This window comes from Cyprinodon variegatus, unplaced genomic scaffold, assembly GCF_000732505.1.
Source record: "Cyprinodon variegatus isolate N-32 unplaced genomic scaffold, C_variegatus-1.0 Scaffold633, whole genome shotgun sequence".
Taxonomy (NCBI): domain Eukaryota; kingdom Metazoa; phylum Chordata; class Actinopteri; order Cyprinodontiformes; family Cyprinodontidae; genus Cyprinodon; species Cyprinodon variegatus.
Genome location: NW_015151086.1, coordinates 312,443 through 334,412, shown reverse-complemented (window position 1 = coordinate 334,412; position 21,970 = coordinate 312,443). Strand labels below are relative to the sequence as shown.

At 37.1% G+C, this 21,970-nt stretch overlaps 1 protein-coding gene across 1 annotated transcript in view; it reads left to right on the top strand.

Moving 5' to 3' along the window:
- gabrb1 (gamma-aminobutyric acid (GABA) A receptor, beta 1) overlaps nt 1-21,919 on the top strand; it is a 56,350-nt gene extending 34,431 nt beyond the window's left edge. Inside the window, exons 5-9 of the mRNA XM_015393268.1 lie at nt 8,545-8,627; nt 18,240-18,383; nt 18,610-18,762; nt 19,777-20,030; nt 20,964-21,919. Coding sequence (XP_015248754.1) covers nt 8,545-8,627; nt 18,240-18,383; nt 18,610-18,762; nt 19,777-20,030; nt 20,964-21,305 — 976 coding nt within the window. The 3' untranslated portion in view covers nt 21,306-21,919. The remainder of the gene's footprint in view (nt 1-8,544; nt 8,628-18,239; nt 18,384-18,609; nt 18,763-19,776; nt 20,031-20,963) is intronic.
- Nucleotides 21,920-21,970: the final 51 nt, after the last annotated feature.

Here is a 21,970-nt window from a genome sequence, read left to right as displayed (position 1 = left end):
CTACTATATTGCCTGTATGGCAAACCTTTCAATAAAAGTGGAGGGAGACAAATATTAAAGTGAACACCAAAACTTAAATTGATGTTATTTATTTATTTTTTGTTATTTTTTTGAAAAGTTCTGCCTCAGATGCTGGTATGTTTATGACGGCAGGAGCTGTCTGCTATAATCATGGTTTTTTTAAAGTCCACAGAAAAGCTGCTTTTCTCTATTTAAATATATTCCCAATGACAGATGAATAAAGTGATAGAGGGAAACAGAAAGCATTAAGTTAGACCTAGAGTGCTTCTCCTTTAGCTCCAAACAGAAAACAGCCTGATGAAAAGGACGGGGAAGCTGGATGGTTCCAGAAACAACCCTTTTTTTCGAGGCTGAATGAACATGGGCCTCGCGGGCTGTTTTCAGCGCTCTGTCTCCTGAAAGTGTAACACTTCTCATCGTATTCATATAGGCAAGATTTATTCCCCTCCAAGCTATTTCACTGCCTCGTTTTAAATCTCACATAGTGCTCATGAGTTCCATCTTCTTCTTTAACCTTTTTTTCATTCTACTTGTAGCCTTTACACCTTACTCCTGAACTAGAAATTCTATTCTAAAGAGTATGTCTCTTTTTTACAAGATCATAAATGCTTTATTAAGGACAAAACATTTTCACTGTCCTTAAACTAGATGAATAAGAGCTAGGGCTAATCAATTTGACAAAAAAATCTAAATGACATTTAGTTTAAAACAATATTGCAATTTAATTTTTATCCCCCCTCGCACTAACGACAAGCTTTCTTCATATTTTAGTATTTTCATTACCTTGAAAGCTTGCTTGTCTAGAGTCAGTCTTTGGAGGATTTTACTGTAACCTTTGTGCAAACAGTTCTTACCTCTACTTGCATGCACAGATATGTATGTTTGCTGCAATTCTCATCTCCTCTGTGTGGCGGCAAACCCCTTTCTTAGCGTATTACCACCACCTTAAGGGATGGAATGAGAACTTTTGTCTATTACTCTTGCTAAATTTGATGTAGCCAGAACTGAGTGTCTTTCAAATGTTAAATTATTGCTTTATTAAATTGCAATTATATTGTAAAAACTAATAAAAACATGAGCAGCATCTTCATCTTTGTATCTTCATCTTTGACACCTGGTTGCCATGCTCGGATCTGGAACAAGGGTGTGGCCCTACCTGATGTTTAAGACCCAATTAAGATTTAATCCAAAAAAAAATTACATTGAGAAACTGAACTCTTATAATGTAAAATATTCAGATGAACATTTCAAGTACAACACCTTTCGCTTTCAATTTATTTTCAAAATCAATAGGACCAATTGTTGTTTTAGCAGATTTAAGCTCCATCTAAAAAAGTTAACACAATTAAGGAGGGGTTATATTTTTATTTTTGAAAAAGATATGGGAAAAAAGTAAAGAACTGTAATTATTTTATTCAGGCTGGTCTAAAGCACGCTATAAAAATTCTAAACCTGTTGCTGCTTTAACCTCTAACCTCTTTTAGATGAACCTTCAAAGTGAAAGCCACAATCAGCTAAATGCTCTCTTTCATAACAATCTAAAATGAGGACTATCCACTTCCTTTTTCATAAACCCTACATTGCTGGGAGGATATTTCTCCTTCCTTCACTAGTTTAGCTCTAGTATCTGAAAGACTGAGGATCATTTCTTTCACACTGCTCTGCTGCAGAATCATTATCTCCCAAAGGCTTCGACAATTATTCATCCAATGTGCTCACTGCTGAGACGAGGGCTATATTTAGGTTTCCCAAAATGACCTCAGCTTTGACTGGCACACACTCAGGCCAAATATTGGAAATTCAACACCTTGGAATAAGGAAGACAACAACAAAGATTTGTTTACCCTCACATCATCGTCAGCAGCAGATCTGTTGCATGGTCACAAGTGAGAGAATGCTGCTCTGAGTAAGGGAAAGAAAAGATGACACAGAGGCTAAGTTTAGTCTGTGCTGCTGGGCCTGAGCTGATGCACAGTCTGAAAAGCTTCTGTTCAACAAGAGTCATAGTGGTCATGAGGCCAAATGTAGGGGGATCACAGTAAAAACAGTGTAAGGTAAGAAAATAGCAGATAACCAGGGCTTTTTAAAGGTAATTTTGTTAGCTAATGTTTTCTTATTGTGTTATTAAACAACCAAAACTTTAATATATTAGTATTTATTCGGTGATAAACCAAAGGGAACCATGGTAACTCAGAGGGAGGTATAGAGCTCCATAGTTCAGCTGGCTGAATATTCTATGGTGCTATTACAATACGGCCGACACCATGCTGCAACATGGCTTTCATCAGTCGAGTTTGAATTAAGTTTGAGATTAAAAATGCTCAGTACTGTGGAAACATCTGTTAAGGGCTGTAATAGATGTGAGACCTAAGCAGAGGTTCACCTTCCAATAGGAGGACAACCCTACACCTCTAGCTAGAGTGCTCAGGGGGCTGGGAAATCATTTAACCTTAAATGTGCTGCAAAGAAAGTGACTTAAATGAATAGCCTAAACAAAACGTTTGCTTACATTACAAAATGTCTGTCTTGTGTCACTTATTTCAAATATAAGTCAAACAGTACTTGTTATCCAGTGGAAGTTGTTTTTGTTCTCTGGACATGCATTCATTAGTGCCAGCTGAGAAGCCCAACTCAGGACAATAAAGATGAAATACTTAAATCTTTTTCTCATTGCCTTATTGTTTTATTTCATCCATCCATCCTTTCATTTTCTTCTGCTTTATCTGGGGCCGGGTCTTGGAGGCAGCAGTCTAATCAGAGATGCCTAGACTTGCCAATCCACACACACCTCCTCCAGCTGCTCTGGGGGGACCCCGGCGTGACACCACCTCCGAAGAGGACATGCCTGGAACGCCTCCCTAGGGAGGCGACCAGGAGGCATCCAGAACAGATGCCCTAGCCACTTCAGCTGGCTATGATATGGAGCAACAGCTCTACTTCGACCTCCTCCAAGGTAACTGAGCTCCTCAGAAAACCCTTATGGAGAGAGTAAAGTCAAGGACCATGACATCACCCGGCATGGCACAGCCAGGGCCCCAGCCTGGAGCCAAGCCTGGGGTTGGGGCTCGCATGTGGGTGGCCTTTCCCTACGGGCCCAGCCCAAAACGGATGACGTGGGCCCACCCTCCTGTAGACCAGGGGTGTCAAACTGGTTCCAGAAAGGGCCGTGTGGCTGCAGGTTTACTTTCCAACCAAGCAATGGCACACCAGACCCCAGTCATCTCATCAAGTCATCATGTTCAGATTGGACTCACTTGATGAGATGCTGTAGACCCACCACCCACAGAGGGATCTGCAAGAGTCGGCTGCAGAGAGGACTGGGTGGTGGTGGAGGTGGGAAGCCTCGTCGACCTGGTCCACACATGCAGCTTCTGGCTGTGTGGACATGTTTTACTTCATGTAATATTGTTATTGCCAGTTTCTAAGATGAGCTTTTAAACACATGATGATGGGGGAATTCTGGTACATAAAACGTGCTTCTATCAAACTGTATAGTGTTAGCTTATGCCGTCCAACATCATTGCTCCGTTCGTGTTGCAGATACTGTACAAGAATGTTACTGACTATTTTTAATTCCCGTTAATCATTTTCTTTAGGATGCATTATGAAGTTTGTAGAGCTACTCTGCTTAGTACTGGTAGGATCAGAACTTAACAGCATCCCTTTCTACAATTTCCACATCAGCAAATTACCTTCACAGCCCCTGTCGGCCCCTAGAGTTTTGGTTATGTCATGTGAAAATTTTGGAAGATGAAATGGGTCAGGTTGTGATCTATAAATGTATCATAGAAATGATTGTCATGTACTAAACAACTGATAAGCTATTTTTTTATATTGATTATTTTGACAATCCTATTCCTCTGACCTGCTTTGCTTATAACACTTATACCTAGAAGCATATCAGATGGAAATGTCTTTGCAAGCAGATCTTGTTAAAAATACTGAATTCTTTAAAGTGCTTTAGGACCTTGGCTCTTTTTAGGCCTCTCTCCTCTGAATGATAAAAAATAAATAAATAAATCCCACCTAAATCCCCCTGAAAATTGAATGCAAGTTTCTTTTTTTAGACTTTCACTTTTTTTCAGCCAGACTGAAATGTATTTACCTGAAACATTTGGAGTTTTATAACAGTTTCTTTAGACTTTTTGTTATGAGAAGATCTTTTCAAAAAGGAAGCTAAAATAAAATTTCAAAGGATGCCAGTGTGACTTGTTAAAATGAGAAAATCATCTAATACCTTCTTACACTGACAGTAATAGTTCAGCTGTCTTCAGGTTTTCCCAGCTCTTACACTGTCATGGACGCTAAAAGCCCATAAAAGCATGAATATTCATCCTCTGCTCTTCTGCAAGGTCCATCTTTTTCTTGCACACTGTGAAAACACAAGGAGGTTTTAGATAAATCATAAAGCCAGTGAAACATCTCAAATGGAGAATTTCCATTCGCTGACGTGTAAGAAAAAGCAGGTAGCAGCTCTTTATCGTAATCTGGAATCCCTTTAGAACCAGACAATTGCTTGGGCATAACTAAGGTCAGAAGAGGTTCTATTATCTTCTAGTAAGATGAGGAGAAAACAACGGCATCTTGGCGAGTTTGTCACAGGTGTACGAGCATCACATTTTGACCATCCTTGGGAATGTTTACTCAACACTTTTTAAAGAGAAACTGTCCCTCATTCAATCAGATCTCCAGAGCTCTTTTGGAGTCTTTGGAGTTTGGTTATGTAGTTCACATGTGTAAAATGCTCATAATTGTCCGCAGAGGTGCATTATAGGTAATATGTTTGTCATTGTTTTGGTTATATTGTGCTTTACTTTGCTCTATGTTTCCTAGTTTTATTGGTTTAATTCCTTTTTGTTGTAATTTCTAGATTTATGTTAGTTCTCATGTTTTTCTGTCGTCCTCTGTTGCCCTCTTGTGTGTGTGTGTGTTCCTTTCCCCTTGGCTCCCTCGTTGTCTCCTCTCACACCTGCTCCTTGTCAGCTCGTTAGCCCTCCCTTTGTCTGTCAGCTACATATACTCTTCCTCTGCAGTCACTCCTTGTTGGTTTCTTGTTGTTGCTGGTCCAGTCGTCGCTGTTGTCCTCTCAGTTGTCTCTCCCTGGCTCCTTGTGCGTGTTTTCCCTTGATGTCTCCTTGGTTCTGGTCTGTTACATTTTTGGATTCCTGCTTTGTTAACCATTTTCATAATTAAAAACTGCAAGAATTCACCTCAACCTCTGCATTTGGGTCCGCACAAAACCACAACCAAAACGTGACAATGTTGTGATCAGGCTTAGCTAAGCTTGGCCAAAACTGTCTGATATAATATTGATCTTTCAGTTCTTAATAATTTTTACTTAAAACAATGATTGAAAATGGACAACCTCTGCAGCACCATATCTGTAGTTGAGGCAGTCACAATGGAAAACGTGGACTCACTCCAACCCCAAACAGCATGGACACCAGAATAACTAAACTATAAATATCTTCTGATAAACATAAACAGCATTTGCTTTTTTAATCTATGCATCTAGTGTTTAGGGCATTAAATGGCTCTGCCCTGCCACCCTTAGAGAGATTTATAAAATAGAATTTGCGTCACTTGGACGAAAAGCATAACGAGAAGGGATTGTGAGATCCAGTTCAGGAAATGCACTTTGCCCAGAATTCTCTCTCAGTCAAGGGATGCACTGTAAAAACTTCAATCTAACTAACTATTTTTTCTTATAATAAGTGCTTTTTATCTTGATTTGAGGAAGTAAGTGAGGCACTTTGCCAGTGGAACAGACAATTTACACTTAAAATAAGTAAAAAAAATAATTGCTGTGTCTTATTTCAAGAGAATAATATCTAATTATCTTATTTTTAAAGTAATCAATCTTATTACATTGGCAGATCATCTTATTTACCTCCTTAAATTAAGGAAAAATTCACTTAATTTATGGGGGCTCATTGGTAGAATTCCCTTATGACAGAAAGAAGGCCACGATTCACACCATTTTATCATCCAGAGGGGGGACACATTTAATTACAAAACCGAATTCATACAGCTGTCCTAAACACTTCATACATCCAGCAATGCTTCGTCAAAATTCAGTTATCCCCCAACCTTCACTCCATTCTAGGCGGCATTTATAGTTTCCACATCGCATTACGTAACTGCACATGCACAGGAATATCATGTCGAAAGCTTACTGGAATTCACGTGGGCTGGGCTGCGTCAAAGTCACTCCGACCCTCAAAGAATGTTTATACAGATGTTTTCTGTTTTGCCAAACCTCCTCATACATCATCTAACTGCGTACGAATAAGGCATTAGAGACTTTATTATTGCTAAGTCTCATACTTGACCTTCAGCATGTACTGTTTTGTTGCTAAGTAAGTATAGGGCCACGTTTAAGGATATATATAAGACCATAAAACTGCTTCTACAAATTTAAGACAAATTGTACTTATTTCTAGATTGTTTTTTGCCGTGTGCATATGTTGGGATGCATTGCCCATAGCAGTCAAGGAAAGTGCCACCTTCATTTCATTTAGGAAACAATTTAAACAATCACTACTTCGTAACCACATTTGTAATCACTAGTAAGTACATTAGATGCCTTAAAGTGTAGAATTTGGTAAAATGCACTTAGCAGTATCTACATCATTTAATACCATGCACCTTAGTAGCAAAGCACTTTTGCATTATTTACCTCGGTATTGAAAGGATGCAGTCCTGTTCAACGTATGTTATCACATCTGTGGGTATTGCATTGTATTTCTTCTGAAGCAGTCTAGTGTTTTAATGAGTTTTGTGTGTCTTTTTTCATTGTTACATGTATGTTTAATCTGTGCTCTGTATTTCTTGTTACACATACCATGTTTTCCTTGTAACTAGCCAACTAGCTAAATTCAAGTGTTCATTAATACATGTTGTCCCTTTCAAATAAATAAATAAATTGGATTTGATAACTCGGAAAAATATTACAAAATATAGTGATATTGCAATATCGTTATAATATCGTATTGTGACCCAAGTGTCGTGACACGTATTGTATCGCAACACCCATGCCAATCCCACCCCTAGTCAAAATGCATGTTGGATTAATCTAGAGTCATTTCTTATCATTTTGTGTACTTTATATACAGGATGTAGTAGAAATTGAAGACGGGTCCTTAGTTTGGTCTTTTTTGTAGATGCTGTGGTTCCATCTGTGTTTTTTTTTTTTTGAAGTCTTCATCCTCAGAGTTCATTGGGGATATTCACAGTGGGAAGTATTTGGTGTGAAGTAGCAAAGATGAGTCAGCTCCTCCAAGTTAGGCAAAGGTTCTCAACCAGAAAAAGATGAATATTACTTGGAGATGGAAATGTATTTTTTACTACCCCAATTGGTAGAGTTTATATCTTATTACCCAGTGATCACAGCTGAAATTTAGTTCCTCTGTACGGTGGTCAGCTGTACCTTAGAAATAAGTTGAGCTGTTACATCAAAGGGTCTTAATTGAGGGTGTTTGTCTCCTTTGAAATCCTGCTGGTTGCCTCCTCATTTAAAGTTTCCAGGCACAACAATTTGACAGAAAACCCTGAGGCAGACTCAGAGCTTAACAGGGGAAGATTATATTCTGTGTGGCATAGGAGGACTTTGGAATAATTTGTTCCATAATAAACATAAAACAAACCAGGCTTTACATGGGTAAATGATGAAAGGCCACACAGCACAGGCTCTCACAGGATCAGTTTGTTCAGACATTTCTTAATTCTTCAGTAACACCTAAAAAAAGTATTTTATCAATAGTTCCTAAACATAAAATTATTATTGTTTTCTAACAGTATAATTCCTACTTTACTGCAAATTTTACTTTTGAGCCTCGCAAATTGTTCACATTAGTAAATTAGCGTAAAAAAGGGAATAATTTCTTTTGGCTTGAATGCAATTAACTTGACAATAAATACATTATAATAGGCTTCCCTAAATACATTGCACTTTTATGTATGGCCTAATTAAAGTACCTGAAGCGTGCAGGGATCGTTTGTTTGCCCCATGTATTCCCTGCACTGCCAAGTTTTCTGTCTGCATGACTCTAATTGCAGGTCAACTAGAAAAATGCAAGTAATTTATCTTCCCATTACATCACATTAATTGTAATATACCTACATGCTACAATGGGTATCTAGGGTGACCTTTCCTCTTTCATAGCCACTGTTTATGAGGCTGCAAGTAAGGTTTGGCTAAGTCAGTATGGAGAGCAGTTGGTTGTGGCATCAGCTGTATAACTTCAATGAGGATTTCCTCCAGTTTTATTGTTAACTCCTAATTCCCCACTGCGATAATTAAGATTAAAACACAAAGCTTTTCAAAGGGAGAGAAGCTGCAGGTGTCAACTCAGCAGAGCAAAGGCAATTATGGGAACAAGACATATAGTTTCTCTCCAGTCAAAGTTTAAAAGCTTTTGCATGATAAAGGTTTTAGAGGGTCTGTACTGTGAGTTGTACATTTCTGGCCCCCTGAGATTTCAGGATGATATGTGACCATATTATCTTTGTTTTTCCACCAAGGATCACCACCACAGCCGCCTGCATGATGGACCTGCGCAGATACCCACTGGATGAGCAGAACTGCACCTTGGAGATTGAGAGCTGTAAGCAACAGAGTGTAAATGTTTGCAAACTATTTTGAGCAATGCTAAGTCAGATTGGATGGATATCACTGATGGTTGATTTGACATGTGTGGCATGTCTGTTCCTGAGATATTATATAACTGCACTGAAATAAGCTGTAATTATCTTTGTTGAACAGATCCAAATTTTAGGTTTATGAGGTGAAACTAGACACTCTCACATACAAAACATGATCAGAACTAAAATATATTTAAAGAAAACATTGTGTGACGAACCTATAAAAGCAAGCTTAATCATGTAAAGAAAGACTTATAATGTGGAGACTTATGTGTTGATCAAATTTGTAAATTTAGCTGATTATAGATGTACAACATTAGCATTCCAACTGGTTATTAACCTTACGTTTTAAACTCCATCCATCAATAAAGTTGTTTATCCATCCCTCTGTCCGCCTGTCCAGCATACCAACTAACTAACCGGGCAAATTATGCTCTAGGTAGGGCCAATTAAAAAATAAAACATGGAAGACCCCAAAATAACTTCCTACACTTCCTTCATCAATGTATGCCTCTCAGTTGAGGGCTCATTTTCCTTTTAAAATATTTCTACATCTATGTTTTATATTAAAATAAAATTAGATTAACAAAATATTTCCATTGCACTGCTGCCTTATAGCAAGAACGTTCCAGGTTCGATTCCTGGCCCAGGGTCTTTCTGCATGGAGTTTGCATGTTCACCCTGAGCATGTGTGGGTTCTCTCCGGGTACTCCGGCTTCCTCCCACAGTCCAAAAACATGACTGTTAACATGATGGTTAATTGGCTTCTCTAAATTCTCCTTGGGTGTGAGTGTGTGCGTGAATGCTTGTTTGTCCTGTTTGTCTCTGTATGGGAGCTTGAGATAGGCACCAGCACCCCTCGTTATCCCAGCTGAGATAAAGCGTGATGGAAAATGGATGGAACATTTCTATTGAGTACTCATGTTGATTTAACATATCAAAGGTTACATTTTTATTAAAGTTTGTGGAGACATCAGTGTACCGGTAAAACTGTTTTCTGAGATCAGAATCTTCTGCCTCAGCTTTTGGCCAGCTAATGCAAACTGACAGTTCCGTTTGACCGGACCTGTCCGGAGGGCCTCTGTTGAATAATTAACAATGCTGACATGAATTGTTAAAGTCTCACACATTATATATATCTACATTTAGAGAGCATGGAGCACCTTTCCACCTAGAGACTCTTGGATAAATCATGAGAATGGCAAGAAAGCCATATAAGCTTTGAAAAAAAAAACATTTACCTTCATACTTTGTTTTATGAGGTTTTTTTTTTTTTTTTTCATTATAGCTTTCTGCAGAAACGTAACCAGTAGAGGCCTGCAAATTAGCCTTTTTTCTTTATACATATATGAAAAACAGGGGAAGCTGGAATTTTGGAACTTAACAATGCCCTACCATGAAATGGAAAAAACATTCAAAATGTTTTTATATAATTGATGTTGAGAGATTTTATTTTTAAATGAACTAGAAGCAGGATGAGGAAAGCCTTGACTATTGAAACTCAAATAAACTAAGCTGTGTAAAAAGAAGGAAAAACACATAGTTAAAAACCACAATCAATAAAATGATCTCACATTAAGGCATGATCTCATTAAGGCATGGATTTTATGTTTGTGGACTAAAGTTAATCTAAGAATTTTAAATGTAGCTTTTAACTATTTTAGAGCAATTGGAAAGTTTTCAATCCAATTCACAATGCAATTCAAGGATGTTAATAAAACAGTATTTGGCAAAAGCATGTTTTATGAAATGAATTGCCTTATTAGAACCCAATAACCTTTAGTTAAGTGATTCTTAACCTTCTTTGATTGAGCTTGTGGTTAGCAGACATGAGGGGATTCATCATGAAGGACACTTTGCTCATATTTTGGTAATCAAATTGTGCTGTGTGGAAACACAACATGTATTAGGAAACACAAGTTACATTAAGTTAGTCTTTAAAACCGTAGTGAAAGAGAGTTTTTCTTAAATTTATAAACAGTTCAAAGCTTATAAGCTTGTGTACCGTGCTGCGCAAGTTCTCAGCTTGTCTGTCACAACAGTAAACACATGAAATGTTTAAAAATCATTAAAAACAAAATAAAAAACAGCATTTCTTTTGCCGGAAACTCTTGTTGTAAATTTGCCAGATTTGTTTTGAAAGAGTTGTCTCCAGTATTTAGCAGTTTAGCATGGCAGGCCCATAGCAGCAGAGCTCCCCTTTCTTCCAGATGTTTGAAACGTCTGGTCTCTTAAGGCATCTGAAAGGTCCTGAAACTCAGAGAGAAATGTTGTTGAACGAATTTTTTCAATAAATGTGGTGCTGAAGTTAGCCACCAAGTCCACTTAGCCTTTGATCAGTCTGCAGAATGAGGTCCTTGGCTTGTGTTCTTCCATGATGCTGCTTCTTTATTGTGGCTGGCCCAAAATCAGCCCTGAAAGAGGATGACAAAATCATAAAGCAGTTACTTTGTCCTAAAAGCACTCTGGAGGGCAGGATTGCATATCTTGTGGGAGTGTCTTGGAGAGGGGATGGGGTGGGTGGATGTGTGTGTGGTTGGCGGATATTCTACTCGCAGTAGAGCAAAACTGCATTGTCTTCTTACACCAATGATCACAGTTGATATTTGGATGGATATTGGTCCCCATTGTCCAAAATTAATACAGTGGTTTAAGACCCCCAAAAAAACAATCTGTACAGTGCATTATCACCATAGGATAAAACAATAGTTTGCCTACAGAACATACGCTAATTCTTATTTGCATCATTTACTATCCCTGATGTTCACGGATGTAATTTGGGCAGGGGGGAGGGCTTTTTCAAAAGTCTGTTTTGGTCCCCTGCAAGTTTTTACTGTCCCAAAAAAACAAGGTTATGCTAAAGTACGCAGACAATTATTGGGCGCTAGGACCAAGCAGAAAACCGCAGCTCAAGCTGAGGCCAGCTTCCCTGAGTTTAGACAGCCCATAAGCTCCTGATCGGATCTGATGTGCTACTGATTGGGGTTTTTAAAAAGTCTGGTTGAAAAATGTAGGTCTGCAAAAGACAATAGTTGCTGAAGGAGTCTGCTTCTGTAAATCAGGCATTTTTTTTCTTATCTTGGGTCATGTAATCTAGAAGGGTTGTAATATCAGGTGTATTAATTTACACAAATCTTTTAATTGGTCTCATGTGCATGTATGTCTTTGTGTGTTTGTTTGGTTATTAGACTCGCAGCCAGGATATCTGAAAAAGTAAGAGGGACATATGAGACTTCTTTAAAATTCAAAGTGTAAGTTACACTTAAAGAACTGTGTAAAACACTTTTAAGAGCTCCATAAAGCAGCATATCGAATTCAAGATCCTCCTCCTCATAATAAAGCTTTCAATAACCTTGTAAAATATATTTGTTTTATTAAAAGTGCTGATACATCAACTGTAATATAGTTATACATAATTATCATCTAAAAAGGAAAATAAAATACAATATGGATGTGATTTTATATATCCAAGCTCTTAATAATTGTAAAACTATGTGTTTTTATTCTAAATGGATTGTTGCACCCCAAATTGTCCAGTTGTTCATGTCTTGCATCCACATATTGTGTCAGGAGAGGGATTGCAGAGATGCAAGAGAAACAAACAGAAGAACTACTATAAAACATGCTAAAGTTATATATAATACGTAAATAAATAAAAAATTTCGTCCATGCTGATGTTTGATAAAGATGAAGTAAAAAAGATTAATCTGATGGTGGGGGGGGGGGGGGGGTATTTAGCTTTTCTGATGTATGTTAAAGTAGATCTCCCAACTTCCTCTTTTTGTTTAACAAATTAAACTGATTTAGGTTTGAAAATTTTTATCGCGTAGTGATGAGATTCTGCTCAGTGCTAAGAAACACTCAAGTTCCGTTATAAAGTGACGTCATATGTCAGTTTTTTTTTTTATAATATAGCAGAAGAATGCTCATGCATGTGCCCCTATGCTGTCTTATTAAATACAGTCAGTGTAATATCAAGAACTTCAAAGTTAAGTCTGCAAATCTGGAAGCACTTAAACTCAAGGACTTGACAATACAATAGAGATCAAATACATCAGAATGATATAAAATCTTATTTCTGATAACATTGGTAAAGTGATAAAAGTAAAAAAAAAAATCTATTTATTTCAGTTATGTTTTTCAAATCTATTTATCTTAAATAAAAGTTGAATTCCAGGCAAATAAATGCTTAATCAAAGCATCAGTGTGCTAAGACATTGTTCATATTATAAATATTCTGTGGAACCTGCTTAATATTTAAAGGTATTTTTTTTATTAGGAGCTGTTTAGCGGAACAGTGGATAGCACAAGAAGGATCTAGGTTTGATTCCTGGCCCGGGGTCTTTCTGCATGGAGTTTGCATGTTCTCCCTGAGCATGCGTGGGTTCTCTCCGGGTACTCCGGCTTCCTCCCACAGTCCAAAAACAAGACTGTTAGGTTAATTGACTTGTCTAAATTCTCCTTAGGTGTGAGTGTGTGAATGGTTGTTTGTCTCTGTGTTGCCCTGCGATGGACTGGCAACCTGTCCAGGGTGTACCCCGCCTCTCGCCCATTGACTGGATTGACGGATTTTTTTATTATATTTGGTTTTCTATCATAAACCGATCCAGGCCAGTGTAATTTTAATCATAATGTAAAAGTTAGAGCCTATAGATGACAGTAAAGAGGTTATTTACTATTTACACTAATATTATGGTTAAAATGAGGGAAGATGTTTCACACCACAAGTACCTGACAACTGAAAGATCTGCCTCCCCTCCTGCTTTTGCAAACTCAAGGAAACACCAGGAAACCTGCAGTGTGAGAACATAAAGCTCAGGTGCGAAGATAAAGGGATGTGTTTTATTGTACAAATTATTGTTTTCTACACCCAAGCCAATTAGATTATGGGGCTCATTCCAAATCTTAAACAAATCATCATTTAATCAGCTCAGCTAAATTTAAAAAAGCCTTTATTTTATGGCTATCCCAGACTCCAATTGCATGCATGCTGGAAATGTTTTTTGATGAGAGATTGTTTAAGAATCAGACAAATAAAGTATCCACCAAACATAACAGAAGAAACGGTGCCGATAGCTCAATTTGATCCAACTTTGGCAAGAGCAAACCCTCAAACTGATTTTTTTTCATCAAATTGAGGAGGATACCCTAACCCATTGAAGTCGTCTGCTCTTCTTTTAAACCCTTCACCTTGTTTAAATTACTTTAATTGTTCACTTAAACCATTCTAAAATGCTCCCTTTCTCACACAAAAGAATGAGAAAAATGAAGGAGAAGCATAATGAAGCTCTTCTGCTCCTGATAAGCTATTAATTCCCAGAAATCTTTCAGCTGCGTGCAGATAAGATGAAAAGCCTGAAAGAAGGAACACATTGGCCCAATTAGATGGTTCTAATTACTGATGGGGAATCAGGGGCCCGGTCACTCTCTGTTTCAGACTATAGCCGTAGCCCAGAGATCTGCCAGGGACAGTAAAGCAAAGGGCTTTATTTTTGGTCCTACTGTGCCTCTGGGAAACTAGATGATGTCAAACAGCTTGAAGAATGTAGGGGATTTATGAAAAACTGTCAGCTTTGAGTGGTGAGGACAAAGGATATTAGGCGACATATTTAGCTGAAATCTGCAGCTTTTGTTTCCTTTTTATTGCCTGATCAAAAATAATTAGCACCCTTCCGCCTTCAAGTATAGTTCCTTAAAACTGTTTGCTACATTACAGATTTTGTCAATGTTTTATTTTTATTTTCTCTAATCTAAACAGAAACCTAAACGGTTTACATAATCAGACAAACATAATAGAAAATATAGATATAACTTTATTGATCTCGCAATGGAGAAATTAACCAATCCCGATGTTGGAGCAATGGGCTGCCAGTGTGCAGTGGCTGGGGAGCAATGTGGGGTTAAGGTCTTGCTCAGAGACCCATAGTGCAGGCTGTGGTGTACTTGCAATCTTCCCAGACCACAAGCACATTGCTCTAACCACGAGGCCAACATGAACAAGTGCAAAGTGCGTTCCTCCAATAATAAGTTCCTTTATTCCTGTGTGTTTCCTGGACGGGGTTTCTTTTTAAAGCTGCCTTTTGTATCTCTGCTTCTGTCTCCTTTAACCCCAGTCGGCCTCAGCAGATGGCCGCTCACACTGATCCTGGTTCTGCTGGAGGTTTCTTCCTGTTAAAAGGGAGTTTTTCCTCTCCACTGTGGCTACAAGCATGCTTAGTGTGAGGGATTGCCTTCAAATCAATAAGTCTATGCAATTAACTGGTTTTCCTAAGATATAAACTTTGAATCAATTTGACTGTATGATCTGCTGAAGTGCAAAGTGCCTTGAGATGACATGTGTTCTGAATTAATAAACTGACATGTTCCAAATGAGCTAGGTATTGTGTATTAAAAAGAAGAAAAAGTTACTGCCCCATAAACCTAAAAGATGGTGTGCCACCTTCCACCTACCATCCTGGTTTATTTTAGCCTCACTTGAGGGTTTTTAACATGAGTAGCCTGTTCAATTCGGAGAACAAAACATTCCATTAATATTATAAAGGTCTCAAAGAGGCAGAGTACATAATTACTGTTACCATTAATTACTTGAGTGGTGTTTTTTTTTTGTAATACTAATATCCTTATATTATATTTATTTTTTGGTAGATTTGCTGTAGTGGTTTCATCTGGAACTCTGCCGCGGATACCATTTTTGCAATTATTTTTCTTCTTGTTGAATCGGAAAAAAATGACAAACTGAGACAATTATCTCATGGGTGCTTTAAAGATTGTTCTGGGTTGTTTTATGACCGGATCAGCTGAATGTGTGGTCTTGGAGTAATTTTGATTGACACTCCTGGGAGGGTTCACTGCTTTTCTGTTTGAGCATAATGTCCCTAACTGTTATTCACTACAATCCAAAAACCTCAAGTTTACTCTTTAATCCTGTCCTGACTGATGGATGAATTCTTTCTAACCTGTTTTTTAAATATATATTTTTATCTTGAGATGTCAGGATACTTTTGGCCATCTTTTAGCCTACTCCAAGAATAGCAGAAATACATAGGTACATAGGTACAGGTGTATTAGGAAGGATTTTGTTCCCTTAATGAATTGTTAACTAATATTGTGCCTTTGTATGCATTTATGTTATTACATTTTTAATCAAATAACTTATAGACTTTTAAGTTTTTTCCCTGTGAGCACGAACCCAAGTGTCTGTGTCTAAGGATAACAGATGAAAGTGTAACTGAAGCTCAAATATGGAATAAATTCACAACAACTTCCATTCAAACAAAGGAACAATAATAATTTAACTCCAGTTTAACTATATTTTAGGTAAAATCTCTTGCTAGTGCAACTCAACTTAACTTACAACTAGCCTACTTTGTACAACATAGAACAAAAAGGCAAATAGGCAGTCAACGGGATAAAGCAATGTCCCCAATCAGCAGAAATGTTATGCTTGAGAACAAAGTTTATCTCCGTGTTCATTTTATCCTTCTAACAAAAAACAACTTCCCCTTTTTGGTGTTTTTGTCTTCAGCAAAATACCTCCAGAATTTTTGCGTCCGATGCTGAAGCTGTCAATAGTCGCTGCTGCCACCCTCTGGTTTAAAGGGGAACTGCTTGTTCTGCCAACTATCCCTATCTCACAATTTTAGAGAATCTCTCAAAAATTCCTGTATAAAGATTATGACCTGGATTATCACCAATATTTTATAGATTATTTCTTGGCATAAGTGAAATCTCTGATAAAGATGTAATTAAAATCTGTCCATTGTCTTTCAAGTTATCATGTACACAGACAGACAAACACACAAACTCTCCTACAACATAATTTCCTTGGGGAGGTAATAAAAATTATGTCAAAATGAACATATGGATGTAAAATATTGCTTTTCACCCATGCTTCAACAAAATTACTAAATAAACTCATGAAACAGGTCAGGGACAAAATGATGGTGCCCTTAGACCAGACTGAAAAAATGTGAAGGGGACATGTTTAATCAGGTTGCGTCCACTAATTAGCATCACAGGTGTCTATAATCTTGTTGTCAGTCGGTGGGCATATATTCAGGCTCGGACTGGTAATCTGTGATACCGGTCCTAATACTTACTCTCTGGCCGAATCACTTACCTGTGACAGTAAATAACTCAAGGAGCTCAAGAACTAATACAATATGAACTACCTAATTGATGATGGCAGTATATATAGCCCTTTCTTGTCATGCACATCCTTGTGACGGTTGCCATATGGTGTCATTTTCTATTTCTTCAAACTGTATAATCCTTGCAACAAACTAAATTATTGTTCCTCTTAGATTTGGCGAATTTATGTTTCAATATTTTGCAAAAATATGTTGCGCATAAGAGGGCCGGTGTAGATGGAAAAATGCCAGGGCCAAAAATCGTTCCCATATATATATATATATATATATATATATATATATATATATATATATATATATATATAGGTCTGGAGGGAGTCACTGTGCTGTTTGTCGACAAGGCGTGTACGACATTCAACATGGATCAAAGGAAGCAATGGGAATTGTTGTCGCAGGAGATTATAAAGAGCATTGTACACCAGCCTGTTAAAGGTAAAGGCTATGAGACCATATCCTAGCAGCTTGATCTTCCTGTGACTAAGCTGCCCATATTATTCAGAAATGTAAGATCCATGGAACTGTTGCCAACGTCCCTGAATGTGACTGCAGGAGGAAAATTATGACAAATCAAAAACACTGATAATATGAATGGTGACAAAAGAGCCCAGAAAAATATCTAAATAGATTAAAGGTGAACCTCAAGTTCATGGAAGATCAGTGTAAGCTCCCACCATCTACAGTATGTTATTTTAGCCAAAATGTACCTAATGGGAGATGACCAAGGAGAACACCATTGTTGAAAACAAACAGAAAAAAAAAAAAAACAGACTTGAATTTATCAAACTACATGTTGAAAAGTCACAAATGTCCTAAAGATGAGACAAACATGTAATGTTTATCCAAGGCACATCAGCTTAATGTTCACAGATGGTTATATGAAGCATATCAAGAAAAGAATAAAGTGCCTACTGTAAAACACGGAGCAGGCTGTTATATTTTGCCCATTTGGCAATCTTAAGAATATCAGAGGATTCTGGAGAGAAATGTGCTGCCCAAACTGCCCGTGTCAGAAAGCTTGGTCTCAGTCACAGTAATGGAGTCTTATAACAGACCCAAAACACAAAGCTAAAGACACCCAAGAATGGCTAAGAGGAAAACATACACAAATGTACTGTTCAACATAAAAAGATGACTGTTATCCAAATAAAATGACACTCCTGTAGTCTTACTATCTACATTATCACTGTCAGTATTTTAGATGATAAAAGCTTTTTATTTTAAATGCAAGATGTTTTTAACATCCTTTGTACAGTTTTGGCTTAAATAGAACAACAGTGGGGGTTGTTATTTCAGCAAATTACATGTATTTAAGTCTGTAAACTCCATTTAAACTGATTATTATGATCTCTTATCCTGATCCTTACTCATGCGAGTACCCAAATAAAACTTATTTTTGTGTGTATATCTTTTCCTCCTTCCTCGTAGATGGATACACTACAGATGACATCGAGTTTTACTGGCAGGGTGGAAGCAATGCTGGATCAGTCACTGGTGTGGAGAACATTGAGCTGCCTCAGTTCTCCATAATTGACTACCAAACTCTCTCTAAGAAAGCCGTGTTTGCCACAGGTAACAACAAAACTTGTTAAATAAACAATATTAGATACAATCTGTAGACAGTATTTTGTTTTAATTCTGGTAAATATTGATTATTTACTGAGTCTGTACTGACCAAGAATGGAAACAGTAAGCAAATATTGTGCAGAAACAGAATCATAGCAGATTATGTTATTTCTTATTTTTCTTTTATCACTAATTTGTTCACAAGTTTTCTACCATTTTCTTGACCAAACAGGTTCGTATCCACGTCTGTCACTGAGTTTTAAACTCAAAAGGAATATTGGCTATTTCATCCTGCAGACCTACATGCCATCCATCCTGATCACCATCCTGTCCTGGGTCTCCTTCTGGATCAACTATGATGCCTCCGCTGCAAGAGTGGCATTAGGTCAGTGATCATCAGTGCCTAATTTTAAATGTATTAGATTCATCAAATGTATCTATAGTAGAAAATTATACAAAAGAGACCAGTTTTACCTAGTTACTGTCTCCATCAATTTTTTACCTCAAGAAGCATAAACATTCCCCCTTTCTTCCCACAACTTTCTCCTGTTTAACAGACTGATGGGGAAGTATGAGGTTGAATTATTCCGTCTTTTCTAGTTTTCCAAAATAGTTAAAAAAATTTTTTAAACAGTATTCACTTACATATATTTCTGTGTGCTCTTCTATTGTTTAGCCTTTTATATACCACTGCTTGCATATATTATTTCTAAAAAAAAATTTTCGCTTATTGCGCTTTTAGTTTCTCATTCTTTACAAAAAATTTAAATAATTCTCTGTTTGTGCCTTAAATTACATTTGATATAACTTTTTAAGGGTTCATTGCATATTTCCTTGCATACTTGTTAAAAAATTGTTGTTTAGCAGAGGCAGATTAAATTATGACGTGGAGAAAGCCACCTTTTATTTCCTTATCTCAAATTGAATCAGTTTCTAAAAAGACAGTTTCACACTTATCTGTTTTTTGCAAATAAACCATTTTATAGCCATGTTTAATTAGACATAATTTATTAAGGATTTTATATAAATTTATATAAACCAGGACCTTGTTTCTTCTGTTTTAGGTAATTAACACTCAAAGACTAATTATGGTTTACTTCAAAGCTTATTAAGATTTAGAAGATGGAATAATAATATATATGCATAAAACTTAAATTGTCTAATTTTACTATTTTTTGTTTTTTTACATTGTCAATTGATAAATTATTTTGTTTTGGAGACTATAAGACACCCCCAATTGAGCAGGAAGATGTTTTTACTGGATCAAAAAGTATTGTAGACACAAGAAGAAAGCTGTTCTGGTTGACCTTTGGCAGGTTGTTAGAAAAAGAGTGATGGATTAATATGAATATATTTATAATAATTCTGAGTATCTTCTGTTTCCCCATAAAATCTGCAGGTATAACCACTGTGCTGACCATGACCACCATCAACACCCATCTGAGGGAGACACTGCCAAAGATCCCCTACGTCAAAGCCATTGATATTTACCTCATGGGTTGCTTCGTGTTTGTTTTCCTGGCCTTGCTGGAGTATGCATTTGTTAACTATATTTTCTTCGGCCGTGGTCCTCACCTACAAAAGAAAGCAGCAGAAAAGGCTGCTAAGTCCAACAATGAGAATAAGGGCCGCTTGGAGAGCAATAAAGTGCAGGTGGGTGAAGAAAGTAAAAATACAGATATTTAAGGAACTAAATAAGCATGAAGAATTATTTTCTTCACTGACACAGATATAATGATATGATTATTTTATTAACCAAATGTGTACAAAAAAGTCTTGTTATTTTTAAGTTGATCTTAGTTTTAATGCTAAAATGTTGGTTTTGCATAATCGATACAGTTCAGTTTAGAAAAACTTGCACAAAAAGGTGCTGGGTGCTCAAGGTTAATTAGGAGTCATTAAATACTTTAATTATTATGTACCTTTGTAGATTGAATTTGAATCGGAGCTGTCTGCATCAGGACGTTTCACACCATGTATCATTTCATACATATAAAGTGGATGTTTTAGACCTGCTTTGACAGCTGAGCATTTAATTAATTATTTATTCACTCTGCTTGTATTTTAATTGGAGAAAACCTAATTTTATGAATCCAATGAATTATACCAATCAGCAGAAAACCACTCAGCTGTTTTAATCCGATTGGCAATGATATTTCATTTCAGAATCATGAATAAATGGAATTAGGGTAGAATGCTAAGTTTGCAGAAATTATTATGAAATATATTATTAATGGCGTGTAAGCAGTTGTATGACTGTTGGTCTCCAAATGTGATTTTTTTTCTACTACAAGAAAATTAAACTGATACAAAAATAAGTATGTATGTAAATATATATACGTATGAATTAAAAAGACATAGGATATAAAGGCAATGGTATTAAACGGGTACAATATTGAGGAATAAAATAATGAAGTGGAGAATTGACTTGAAGCTGTGCTTAGTTAAAACCATGGAAACATGCACCCTCCCCATATTGATAGGAAGAAATACAGACTGCACAGCTTTGGAATAATGGTATAACATCATTTAAATGAAAGTGGTAAACAAACAAAGGATAAGACTGAAATCTCTGCTCCTTTGAAGGTTGATGCTCATGGCAACATCCTCCTGACGAATCTCCCAACTGAAATGGGCGGGGCAGACATGATGGGGGCCCTCAACGATCCTCGAGCTACCATGTTCTCCTACGACAGCGCCAGCATACAATACCGCAAGCCAATGACGAGTCGCGACCTTTATGGCCGACCGGCCCTAGACCGGCCAATTGGACACAAGAAGAGCCGCCTGCGGAGGAGGGCCTCCCAACTCAAAGTCAAGATCCCAGACCTCACGGACGTCAACGCCATAGACAAGTGGTCTCGAGTCATCTTCCCAATCACATTCACCTTCTTTAATCTGGTCTACTGGCTCTATTACGTTCACTAGGATGGCAGTTGTGAGCATGAGTGGTAGAATTACTGCCCATGGTTTGTTTTGTTTTTTTTGTTATTTTTTGTTTATTATTTCCAATGGAAGCTCAATCCTGTACAATGATGCAAGTAGAAAAGCTAAGCCCATTTGTATATAATCCACTTTTCGGAACAAGTAGTTCTGGTCTTTTCAGTGTAAATACAATTTAGTATATGATATATATATATATATATATAAGTCAATATATATATATAAAGACAGAGATATAATTTATTAAAAAAACCTTTTGCTTTGTACATACAGTTAGACATAGAGGAAAACAATAGTGCTGAATTAAAGACAGTTAAATTTCGGTATTTACAGGTTAAAACATGCCAAAAACACATTGGTTGTTTTTCTTTTTTTTTTACTTTCACTCCCCTTTTGCATGTGAGTGGAAGAAGGTGTTTGTTTGCTTACAATTCGAACCACAAGTTAAGACAGAAATAGAAGGCAACTAAAAGAGATTTTACCTGTTCTGGAAACTTGTAGATGGGCTGAAATCCAACTGAATAAGGTTCTGACTACTGAAAAAAAAGATATCATTTATTCCATCCATCCATCCATCCATCCATCCATCCATCCATCCATCCATCCATCCATCCATCGACCAACCAATTCAGCCCTCTTTCTTACTGAAT